The sequence below is a fragment of the Melanostigma gelatinosum genome, assembly GCF_949748355.1.
Source record: "Melanostigma gelatinosum genome assembly, chromosome: 10".
Classification (NCBI taxonomy): domain Eukaryota; kingdom Metazoa; phylum Chordata; class Actinopteri; order Perciformes; family Zoarcidae; genus Melanostigma; species Melanostigma gelatinosum.
The window spans coordinates 13,840,791-13,853,002 of record NC_136643.1 but is presented as its reverse complement, the minus strand read 5'-3'; the positions used below and the strand labels follow the sequence as shown (position 1 = coordinate 13,853,002).

At 43.7% G+C, this 12,212-nt stretch overlaps 2 protein-coding genes across 2 annotated transcripts; both read right to left on the bottom strand.

Moving 5' to 3' along the window:
- Positions 1–4: 4 nt before the first annotated feature.
- acp6 (acid phosphatase 6, lysophosphatidic) lies at positions 5–6,622 on the bottom strand. Its single transcript, XM_079276936.1, has 11 exons — positions 6,484–6,622; positions 4,941–5,166; positions 4,720–4,848; positions 3,924–4,054; positions 3,680–3,759; positions 3,502–3,589; positions 3,213–3,345; positions 2,602–2,702; positions 2,423–2,518; positions 2,153–2,318; positions 5–2,064 (listed from the first exon to the last, which is right to left on the bottom strand). The coding sequence occupies exons 2-11, from the start codon at positions 5,157–5,159 to the stop codon at positions 1,930–1,932; spliced, it is 1,278 nt and encodes a 425-aa protein (XP_079133062.1). The 5' UTR covers positions 5,160–5,166; positions 6,484–6,622; the 3' UTR covers positions 5–1,929.
- Positions 6,623–7,678: 1,056 nt separating this feature from the next.
- Positions 7,679–9,994, bottom strand: LOC306783341 (gap junction alpha-5 protein-like; the record flags this gene model as incomplete). The annotated part of the gene is made up of 1 exon (XM_079276938.1): positions 7,679–9,994. The coding sequence occupies one exon, from the start codon at positions 9,992–9,994 to the stop codon at positions 8,846–8,848; it is 1,149 nt and encodes a 382-aa protein (XP_079133064.1). The 3' UTR covers positions 7,679–8,845.
- Between the last annotated feature and the right edge of the window lie 2,218 nt (positions 9,995–12,212).

Below are 12,212 nucleotides of genomic sequence, written 5' to 3'. Positions count from 1 at the left end.
AAAAGAAAAGGAGATTTAAAAACAATTAAAGAAACGGTGTAAGAAATAAAATTCAGTAGTAAAATGCAGGAAATTGATAAATATATGAATTGAATGTGGTTCAATTAAAGGCAGCAGCAAACAGAAAAGTCTTCAATCTTGATTTAAATGAGCTGAGGGTCTCAGCAGACCTGCAGCTTTCTGGGACTTTGTTCCAGATATGTGGAGCAGAAAAACTGAACGCTGCTTCTCCATGTTTAGTTCTGACTCTGGGAACAGAAAGTAGACCGGTCCCAGACGACCTGAGGGGTCGGGATGGTTCATAAGGTAGCAGCAGATCAGAGATGTATTTTGGCCCTAAACCATTCAGTGCTTTGTAAACCAACAGCAGGATTTTAAAGTCAATTCTTTGTTGGACAGGAAGCCAGTGCAAAGACCTCAGAACTGGAGTGATGTGATCCACCCTCCTGGTCTTAGTGAGGACTCGAGCTGCAGCGTTCTGAATCAGCTGCAGCTTTCTGACGGACCTTTTACAGAGACCTGTAAACACACCGTTACAGTAGTCCAGTCTGCTGAAGATAAATGCGTGGACAAGTTTTTCCAAATCCTGTTGAGACATAAGTCCTCTAATCCTTGATATATTCTTCAGGTGATAGTAGGCTGATTTTGTAATTGTCTTGATATGGCTGTTCAGGTTGAGGTCTGAATCCATAACTACACCTAGATTTCTGGCTTGGTTTGTGGGTTTTAACATCAGTGACTGAAGCTGAGCGGTGATTTTCAATTGTTCGTCCTTGGTACCAAAAACAATTACTTCTGTTTTACTTCGAATTACTTCGAACAAAGAGAGCAAGTCATACAGAGCAGCAGGATTGCCAAGTCGACATTTCACCATGAGGTATTCAGCAAGAGCTGCTTTCGGAGGACACCACACTTACAAAATAGGTGCAAGCACGTTGATGCATTTGAACTCCACTAAACTAGTTGTGCTTTAGTAATCCCTGTTTTAAAGTTTTACTTGGCTGGTAGGAATAGTACAAAAAGAGACTTAATATTGATTTGAAATCTTTATGAGTCACCAATGCAAACCTTTGTATTTTAAACAGCAGCTCACAGGACAATCCCGCTGATGAGGTACAATGCGTGTTATTGTAACACAGGTCTATATAATGGGCAGGTATTCATGTATACATTATACTTTGGTCTGATGGTGCCAACAAATCCCCACAAGAAGGCAACCTAAAGTTTCAATCTTAACACATACCGTAGCAGAATTATCACATTTCTGCAGATTCTACATGGTTATGAGGACATTCGCTAATGTTCAGTCCCCGAACATTAGATCCAGTGCATGGCCTGATCAGTGTCTCTTGACGAATGAAATGATTGAATGTGAAAGATTTGATTGTGAACACAACCAAATTGGCTGAACAATTGCATCAGCAGTCAGATTACGGCACTGGTGCCACATTATCCTAAAACAAGTATCTCCGCAAATGAAAGTATGTATTTGTCATCTGCTTTTAAAGTTTAGAAACGGGGCCAGAGGTTTCGTTGACCATAAGAAAAACACGGAGCCTTCATCATCCAGACACACAGGTTAATTGCATACAAACAGACACAGATATGCCAGAAGTATCCGATATCACGTCAACACTGTTTGGCTAAACTATTCTGCGCTTGTCTATACTTGTCAATAAGCCATAACAATTAAATCCATCTACCTAAACGGACCATTTTACTGCCTTGCTTACATGAAGAGGAGGAACTATGAAATAAGAGTGATGTAAACTAATGCTGTAATCCAGGACTTGCATACAAAGCTTTCCCTGGTGACGGTGGCTGGATGGCGTGAGAGAGGAGGCTGTAGAAGAAACAGAAACATGATGTGTGGTTACTGTCGGCGTGTAACGTCACGGATAGCACTGCGGTGAGACGTGAGTTAACGGTTCAGGGTTCGGTCAGGCTCTCTGTGCTGTTACAAAGTGAGTGGTAGGCTTCAGCGCTCAGGGAGTACGCTGAGAGGACCTGCTTGAACTCCTCCAGGGGGCAGTAGACTCCACTACAACCCGGTATGAGTTGATCCTAGGAAGAGATAACCAACTCAAAGTAAAACACAAAAATAAACATGCAAAAGCGTCTCAAATGAACAGACACATTGTCATCCCCCTACCTGGCCTATGTAGGACACTTTAACGAAGGGCTTCTTGGTCTCCTGGTGTTGGTGCAGCTCCATAGTGATATCGGCAGCAAATGGTGGCCACCTCATGTCAAAGATGCCCAGAGCCATCAAACATGGGATCAAAGTGGTATCATGTGCGGAGTACAAAAATAGCTTCCTGATGGAGAGAGAATATTATCAGTGGAGCATTTAAAAGACCAGACATAATGAAGTTTGTGCAAAAAGAATAATAATGGGTGAGTCCATCCAGAGGGGTCCCACCTGTCTGGCTCTGGTAAGGTGCCCTCAAGTTTCTTCTCAATGTTGGTTAAGAACAAGTGCAGCAGGGGTCCCACACACAGCTGCAAGTTCTCCGTGCTAAAAACAGAGCAGGAGAATTAAACTGAGAACAAATAGTCGACATAAACATAAAAAAAAGCCCCTCCTCTGTTTGATCTAACCTGCTGTTGTGTCCATACACGTGGCAGATCATGTCCACAGCTCTCTGCTCCACTGTGTTCCTCCAGGTGTCCAGCTCTGATGGGCAGGCCAGGCCGTGCGCCTGTTAATGTGCAGAGACTCGACACAGTCAGTGTCACTGAGCAACACAAGCCTCATAAGGAAAACCAAGACGGCTGAAGATTTGCCACTTTTTTTTTTTTTTTTTTTTTACAGGGGCCACCATCTTGGTTATGAGATATTTTCGACAGGTTTGCCCGTCATCATAGTTATTTTCCAAAATGGTGTCTATTGTGGGCAACTCACAATATAGAAGGTGTCAGTATTGAGCCGTGAGGGTAAAGTAGTCGTAGCTTTTAGGGTAGGGCTGTAGTATTTGGTTTAAACAGTATTTGGGGGAAACAAATTCACATCATGCTGCATCTGTTATTTTTAACTTGCTAGAATGTCAAGAAACTTGATGAACTCTGTCGTGGAATTTTTTATTTTGCATAACTAGCAGCTTTGCCAGGTGGCCGCCTCCAGCCAGGTCCTCTCAATAATCCTACGTTGTTCTGATAGCGTGTGGTGAGACCGAATAAAAGTCACAGGAATCATGATGCGGCGGTGTCACCTCTCTGGCGACCATGTCGTCCCTAATGAGGATGAAGTCGATGTGCTGGTGAGCGGCGATGCCCAGCGCGCTGTAGATGCTCTGCAGGTCTGCTGCAATGTCTGGCAGAGTGGACGACTCTGCCCAGCGGTGGCTGCACAGAACACACACAGCGTCAGCCACGAAACACAAGACGCACCGTGACAACCTGTCAGAGGCATCGCAACTCTGGATTCCAGTTTTTTTGGGGGGGAGGGTAGCGAGTGCAAAGGAGGCTGTGAGGCCTGCTATGAAAATGTACTTTACATACCTGGCAAGGATTTTGAGCAGCTTGCATCCCCGGTAGTTAGGATACAGGGTTTCAGATGCTGCCTCCGTTGTTAATATGGGGACAATTTCTTTACAGAACAGAAGATTACAAAAAAAACAGATTCGATGAGATCCAGAAAGGAATAACAACATCGTGCACATGTGGCTTTCTAAACTACCTGTTTGTTTTTGCAGGAAGAGCCCGGCTACCAGGCACTTGGCAGATTCAATGGTCCTCAAGATGTTTGTGGAGCGCACACTAAAAATGGAAAAAAATAAAAACACAGGTCATGGAAGGCGGCCAACTTTAAAAAAAGTAAAGCATTTAGGGCTGATGTCCTTTGTACTGCGCTTATAAGCACAATGTATCAAAACTGTCGCGTGCAGGAAAAGTGCAAGTGGCTGTTGCTATCCAACACTTACTAGACCTCAGCTGTGCTAAAGGTGGAGCTGAGGAAATGGGTCTCCTCAACGTATCTCCTCCGTAGCTTCTCGCCCAGCTCATACAGCTGCTGCATGCCCAATGTGGTCAGCTGACCGGGGAACGTGCCACCCTGCCAATGGCGACAAAACAGGATCCGGTTATACTCACACATGTGGCCTAACAAACACAAACACACGCAGGAATCCAGAGTGAATGTGGTACGAGGATGGCGGGAGTCCATTGTTGTGGGGATTTGGTTTTCTAAGCTAAATCCAGCGCAGTAAACCTCTTTAGCGAAGCAGCTAACTCAGCGCAGGAAACTCTCATCTCTACGGACAGAGGCTGGCAAACACATCTCGCCGGGAAGCTGTACACGCAGTTCAGCAGCATTACAGAGAGCTGTTGAATGAATGAAGCCGCTTTCACGTCATCTGTAAGGCTTTGTAATGAGTCCTAGAGGCCACTAGAGGGGGGGAGCTTTCTCAATCCACAAGGAGCTTCACATCTATGAAGCAAAAGAACATCTAAATATACAGAGATCAAATAACATTAAACACCAGGCCTTTGCCACGGCATGAATAAACTTGGCAAAGCAGAAAAAGCCCAGTAAAGGTTCAACTGTGCCAGATTGCTCAACGTCAGAGGCGCTGTTCCAGTTACGACATGTTTAAATGTCTGCTCCTCCTCTAAAGTATCATCACACAAAGCCGAGAACCGACTGAACAAGATGCTGCACCTGAATTTGTTCCTTCTGTTCTTATCTGACCACATTCGATCACCACAAAGCACACCTACCTTCAGGACGTTTTGACGATAGCTGTCTTCTACAGGAGCCGGGGGTCTCGGGCCCCCGTGAAGATCTGTCACTTCATAGTTAATGTGGGTGTGTGCCGGAGGCTCCAAGAGTTTCGGCACCCACTGGACCTGGACCCAACAAAGACTTGTTATACAGAGATCATTTTTTTAATGTACACGGGCACTTAACGAGTCGAGGAAACACAGAAAAAGAGTTCTACCTCCATCACGCCAGGTATTGACTTTAGCGGCGTTCGAGCACCATGTCGGAACAGGACTTGGACCAATTTGAGTTCGTAGGGAGAACTAGGATTTGTATCAGCGGAGGTGCAACTGGAAGCCACCTGGTCCGACTCAGCTCGCTTCTGTGACCACAGCATTGCACCGAAAGCCACCGACACTGAACCAAAAACACCTGCTTTGGTCCAAAGATTCCTCATGGCCTAGCTGTGAAACAAGGTAGCTGAATTAACTACACACGCATTCTATGTGCATCTACTATATATACGCTGCATTAAACAAGGTTTACACTTGTTTTTCACCATGTTTTAAGTATTTAAATGTTGTATAAATCAAGCTCTGTCCCCAATCCCTCTGTAAAAACCTTCAGAATATAGACAAGAATGACGAGGAGATTTCTGGCTTAAAGTATTAAAAAAAACTAATTTCAAGAAAACAGCGTTTAAAGATATGTATTGTATATTTTGCAATACACTACAAGTGAATAGGATAAATAATTCACATCACTGTAAAACCTCCCCAGATAATTACTTACATTAAGACACTTAATTTTTGGATTACAAGTTTTCTCAAATTGTATGTTTAAATATGCAAATGAGGCATTATCTTATGCCAACTTTTGGTGAATTTAGGAGAAATAGATGCCTACAAATATAATGAAGATAATTGTGGATAAGAAATAACATTTATTTTTAACACTTGAAGGCACACAGTATATATAATAACAGGTGGTACTAACTTTGTTGTAACGTTATACCAATACACGCTGTTTTTTAATATCAAATACAATGTCATATCCACCTACCTCATGTATTTTCAACCTGTTGCATTAACCATTCGTATTTACTGCTCAAGTGCACACTGTTGTCTTACGATCTACAAAAGTTACGTTGTCGTGTGTGTGTGTGTGTGTATATATATATATATATATATATATATATATATATATATATATATATATATATATATATATATATATATATATATATATATATATATAACACAAACACATTGGGTACTTACAGCGGATGTTACGTAACTTCCTTACAAAAGGAGGACGTTAAGTTGTATAACTACATGCATAACTAGAATAATTGCATAAAATAGCAGCAGATATACTGTTTGTTTGGAAATGCTCATCACATTTTCTCAAATGTTAGCTATGCTGTGAGCTAACGTTATACTATGTGTTATGGACGAACCTGTAACATGTAACATCCCCTCAAGTCCAACGATGCCGTGGATGAAACGATCAGCTCTAACGCTTCTCTTCATATTCACACGTCAACTAGCTAGATCATGAGAATTCACACTGTCTCTTGCTGCCCATCAAACATTGCTTAAGTCGTTTCAATATGAACCCCGTTGCTACTAGAAGCACGTGAAGAAAACACGTTTCCACGCACGGCTAGCTAGTTTCACCACAGCATGAGGTCTGACCTCTCCACACTCCAGCTAACTGCACCATGACAACGAAGCTCACTCTTGTGAGTTAGCCAACTAAGCTAACAGCTAGCTACTTACTTTATGAAACGAAGATCTTTTGCTCCTCTCGACAGCAAATACAACACTCGGTAAAAAAACAGATTATCTTGACATGAAGCAACTCTTCCCACCGCTTCAAGTCAATGACATGTCAGGAACTGTAGGGTGGCAAATGCCGATGGACGTTGAAAGTGAAGGTGATAGCGATGTGGACAGAACTACATTTCCCAGTATCCACAATGGGATCTTTCCTCTTCTTATTTCTTAAAAGGTAGAAAAGATGCATCAAAGCGCGCTAACGCCATCTTCAGGTGTGTCTGCACGCCATTTGATTGCGCCTGAAAGTTTCTAATCCCAAACAAAGACAAAGAATATTTTCATTATGAAGATAAGAACCAGAAAATATAAAACTATTAATTTACAATTTTATTTGACTTTATCATTATAAGCTTTTAAATTATTCGTCATATAATTTAGTTTGGTACAGTAATAATAACAAATGTGTTACATGTGAAAGCTGCTTTGGGAGTAATGGCTTTTGAACTTTATCATTTTTAATTTGATCCTCCCTTATTACAGCAGTGTGAAGTCATCACTCTGGCTGCTGCTCTAAAATATAAGCTCTTTATAGCATGATCTTATTCAATGATAATAAGATCCGGGTAACTTTGCAGAGGTGAATCTGATCGGCAACAAACAAATAAAATGGCAGCATCTACTGTAGCTTTGCTTTCGACTCAGACCAAGTTGCATATTCGGGCTCAGCTTCCTGGCAGTGATGGCGAGACAGTCTTTGTTTGTGTAAATACTGCACATCCCCTGCAGTCTGTCCCCTGCAGGTCCTTTCTGGTGAGAACAGACTGGAAAATGCAAGTGGTGATAGGATACTGATCTAACAATGCAGGAAACCCTTCATATATGTTTGCTGTTCAACACCATCTTGTTTATTTCCACTTATCATTTAGTCCATAGCATTTCTGTATCAACCACAAGATTTTCTGAGCTCAGTGTTATTCAGTGTGCGTTTAATATATCACTAACATCTAACACACATGTTTCATCAAGATCAAAGAAGTACTTTAACGTTGAACATTATTCACACACCTTGAGGACAACAGAGCAGAATGTACAGTTGATGATTCATTTGTTTGTGATGAGTGAGTGATGACATTTATTCCATAAAAGTCTGCGTGAAAGAACCAAAAAACAAACAAAAAAGGATTCCTGTGTTTTTATAAGAATGTTTGCTGTGTAGGATAAACATAAACAACCTGTACAATGATTCTGCAAGACACCGGAAATGAAATAACATACATTCAAAGGTATCAACTGAAACATACATTGCATAGGGACAAATTCACGATTTACAACAATGGCTCCAGGACAGAAACTAAAAAGCACAAGTGCAATGCTGCCACCCAGTGGCTGGGTCTCCTCATAACAGCATCCGAGCAGGACCTCTTCTTTTTCTTTTCTCTTCAATCCCTCTGGATAAGGAATGTCATAAAACGGGTTACATTCTGCACACAAGACTCCTGTCAAATATATAACTAATGAATACAGTTGTATTCACACCTCTTTTTTAGATTGTACAGTGACTATTCTTGAGATACATTTGATGTTTGCTGACCTGTGTCGTGCAAATCAGCTGAGGAAGTCAACACATGGCTTCATCTAAATTTACAGTCTTTGCAATGGCTTTTTGAAAAATCTGTATAAAAAACACGTCATGGTAAAGAGATTTATTTTCACACTTGTTAAGGCACTTTACCTTGATTCACTGCATATGCGCTGCATAAAAACATCGAATTCATATACCGGCAAGCTTCACAGTTTATTGCATATTAAATCCCTGTTTCCTCTAAATCGCTCATCTCTCATTTATTTTTTTGCAGTGGCAGAACAAAACTATTGTAATTCATTGACGAGATTTGAGCCGTATTTAGCTTTCTAAAGAAATGGTTTGTCATCTCACACCAAGCATCACGTCGTTTTCACGTACATGTCTTTTTTTTAAAATCTCACTTCGTTTTTGGCTGTTAACTGTTTTACTAAAACATAAATGTGCAAAAGTCAGGTATCACACCTGTTACCCTGTTCACATTTAGAATTTTTTTTTCTTTTGCAGTTTGTTTTTTCGAGCTCTGGGACAGTTTGGGTCACAAACACTATCTGCTGACAGAGCTCACACATGTCAAGTTCACAGAGTCCACTTACAGATCTCACTGTCTCTTTCTAAAGGGAACATTTAGTCCATCCTCTATGATCAAGTGTTTGGCTTCAATGCCAGAGTTTGCATAATTAGCCTCACGCTTTGACCTCTTCACTCAGTAATAACACTCAGACTCCTCTTTGGGTCGTTCTAAACTCATCTTTCTGTCCCTTCTCTTTGGTGGTGAGTCTATACTGCCAGGTCATCCTGGCGAGCCCGGCTGCTGGTACCACTGGTCTTGCTCAGGCGGCGTTTGTCCTTACTGTAGCTGGAGTGCAGCAGCGCCGATGGGGAGCAGCTGTTGGGCAGCTCTGTGGGCACTTGGTCGTATCTCATAGCCGTGAAGTCTTCCTCATCCTCTAGGTTGTTGCAGCTGTGATGGCGCTCTGTGGCCAAGTTGACTGAGTTCTGCTGCAGCGCCATCCTGTTGTTGAAGGGATGAGATGCCATAGAGGCCATGGGGTTCATGGAGCTAGGAGCTGCCAGGCAATGGCTGAAGTCGGGAGGCGGGGTGCAGGAGACCGAGGGCCGAGGTGGGCTGTTGGGCTCCAAGGCCGCGGACACGGCCACCGTCACAGTTCTGTGGTTGCTCTTCTGCATCCTCCTGTTGTGTAAACACCTCCTGGCGCTCTTCCAGCTAAGGTGGTAGAGCTCCAGCGCAGAGAGCAGCAGAGACACACTGGCCACCACCAGCATGAAGATGATGAAGACGTTCTTCTCTGTGGGCCGGGACATGTAGCAGTTGACGGGGTTGGGGCAGGGCCAAGCCTTGCACAGGTACATTGCCCTGAGGAACACCCCATAGATCATGTACTGCACCACGATAAATGTCACCTCCATCACTGTGCGGATCATGATGCTCAGGATGTAAGTCTGCAGCAGCGCTCCTCTCAGGCGAATACGGCCAGTCCCATCAGATGCCATTCTTCCGCTCACCTTCTGCTGAAGGTATTGCTTCTCCCCCTCCAGGTCTCCTCCGCCCTCCCCTCTCTCCTCCCTCTGGTCCTGCTCCATCCTCCGCAGCTTCTCCTCCCTGCGCACAATGTGCATGGCGTGGCCCATGTAGATGAGGGATGGTGTGGAGACAAAAACAATCTGCAGCACCCAGTAGCGGATGTGAGCGATGGGGAAGGCGTTGTCATAGCACACGTTGGTGCAACCGGGCTGCTTAGTGTCGCACAGGAAATCGCTCTGCTCGTCACCCCAGGACGACTCGGCTGCCGTGCCCAGCACCAGGATGCGAAAGATGAAGAGGACGGTGAGCCAGACCTTCCCGACCGAGGTAGAGTGTTCCTGGACCTCCTCTAGGAAATTCCCCAGGAGACTCCAGTCCCCCATCACTGCTCACAGGCCGAACACGCACCTGAGACACAAAGACTGGAGCGGGAGGAGAGAAAGTGCGAGAAGAGGGTGCACTAGAGGTGAAAAGGTGAAGTCACTGAGGGGGAGAGTCGGAGGATGAGCTGAGCAGAGAGGAGGGTAAAAAAGGGAGAAAGGAGAATATCAGTCATAGACAGATAGGTCCTCTATGTTGCTGCAGATGAAATGACTTTGAGTGTTTGTGGGGCATCATAAAAATAGCTTCTCTGCCTGTGAATTGCTTGAGTACTGGATATCGTGGCATGAGAACAACCATTTTCTCATGAGCTAGAGAGAGAGGGGGGCAGAGGAAGTTCGGGAGTCATTGAAAAGTAAATAATGAGGTTGTTTAAGAAAAATTACTGAATAAATATATTATGTGTGGGTTTACATTCCCCGTGTCCATTTCCAAATTATGTATGACAGACAGACAGAGCGTAACAGGCCACCACAGGGCAAGTCAAAGCTAGGAGACTTTGTCCTTTCAATGCTGTGACCCGGCCTGAGCCGCACGGTCTCTATCTTGCCTGTGGCCCATGACCAGCAGACTGCACTCACGACGACACCAGCTTTAATGTCCCCTGTCCTCTCTGCGATAATGAAAACCTCCTACGCGCTGCTTTCTGGATCTATCTGAGAGCGTCGATCAGATCGCTCCATCTTTCCAATGTGTGTGTGTGCGCGCTTTCACCTGCAGCATTAGTGGGAGTTTGGGTAAGACCCAAACATGGCAGCGACAGGCTGGCGAGCCTCAGCCAAGAATTACCCTGTAAGGCAGTAGACCAGACAGCTTTATGAGTGCAATAACTGACCCCCATCACTGAGGGGTTAAGAAAACCCATCAAACTCCATTGAAGAGGGACCTCTGACATCTAAATGCATTATGTGCCTTTGCCTGCTGTCAACTCTTACTTTAGCAATTAGAGATCAAAGCCAGATTCATCATAACACACTGTTACGACGGCTGAAGGTAACAGTTTGACGGGTTTTTCCAACACGTCACACATCTGAAGCTACTGCCCTTCCATGGCAAGATTACAGAAAACATAGTAAACATTCCTCAAACGCTGTGTTAAGACAAACTGTTATTTAAATGGTGTGCCATGTTGGATATACAGTATAATCGCGACAATCACAGTGTGTGAAAAAAGCCAAACACAGATTTAAATATTCTCTCTTACCACTTCTCAAGTGTTATCCATAAGCAGTTGCTTCCATAAGCAGTTCCTCCCATTGTATCGTGCACTGTGCAGGGCTTTGACTTGCCTCACTGACACTGGCAGTATTATGTGTGAGAGATAGATGATCTAAATGACCCTCAGTCTGTCTCCCCCTCCCTCCGTGTCTCTATGAAGTATATATATGGCAATAAGATGGAAAATCAGAGCATTGTTCTCTTTATCTGTGAAGCATGGAGAGGCGGGATACAAAACACCCCCATCAGAATGTGGGAGAGGAAATGTTCAATCTCTGTCCATTGACAAGGCTGATAGGCCAATACATAGCATGGGAAAGTTTATCGTCTGACACTTGTTTTCCAGCATGCACCTAATTCCCGCTGAGGTCTGACTGGTCACAGTTGGAGACCAGTGGGATTGTCCCACTCAGGGGACTGGCTTAAAGCCCTCCTCGGATGAAGCTGATGATCTTTGCTGGAAGTAAATCACAAACAGGCAGAGAGCTGGAGGAGGAAGGGAGTGAGAGTCCTGCCAGCACAATAGCAGGAGGAACAGCCATGTTCTTATCAGCTAACACTGACAACAGGCTTTCCTCACCCGTGCAGACCCTGTTAACAACAATACATCTCCGCCTGGACGAATTTAAAGTTAACCTTTGTGATACTATCACATGCTTTTGAATCTGTATCATGATGGCTATTCACTTGGCATCACGTACGACACTCTGTAATGAAAATCCAAGTGATCTATGTGGGAGACAACAAACCTACGACTACAATGTGTTTATCTGCCATCTATTCCTGGAGTGGTAAAATGTGAAAACTTGAATAGAGGTGAGGGTTTACTGATCTGTTACTGGGGTGCTACAATGATGTTCACATCCTTTAGCAGCTATATCACTATGTAAGCATTTTACATACAATAACAAGTAATTTGCTCAAAATATACTCAAGTAAATGTATACGTATCAACAGTGAATCTACTACTTTTGGGACCCTTTAAAGTGTGTTGTTGTTAAA

What these genes read in the sequence shown, in the direction of transcription:
- acp6 (XM_079276936.1), bottom strand. Translation starts at nt 5,159, where the DNA reads ATGAGGAATCTTTGGACCAAAGCAGGTGTTTTTGGTTCAGTGTCGGTG. An exon ending in GTGTATGGACACAACAGCAG is followed by an intron (nt 2,519 to 2,601) that starts GTTAGATCAAAC and finishes CTCTGTTTTTAG; the next exon opens with CACGGAGAACTTGCAGCTGT. An exon ending in AAGTGTCCTACATAGGCCAG is followed by an intron (nt 2,065 to 2,152) that starts GTAGGGGGATGA and finishes ATCTCTTCCTAG; the next exon opens with GATCAACTCATACCGGGTTG.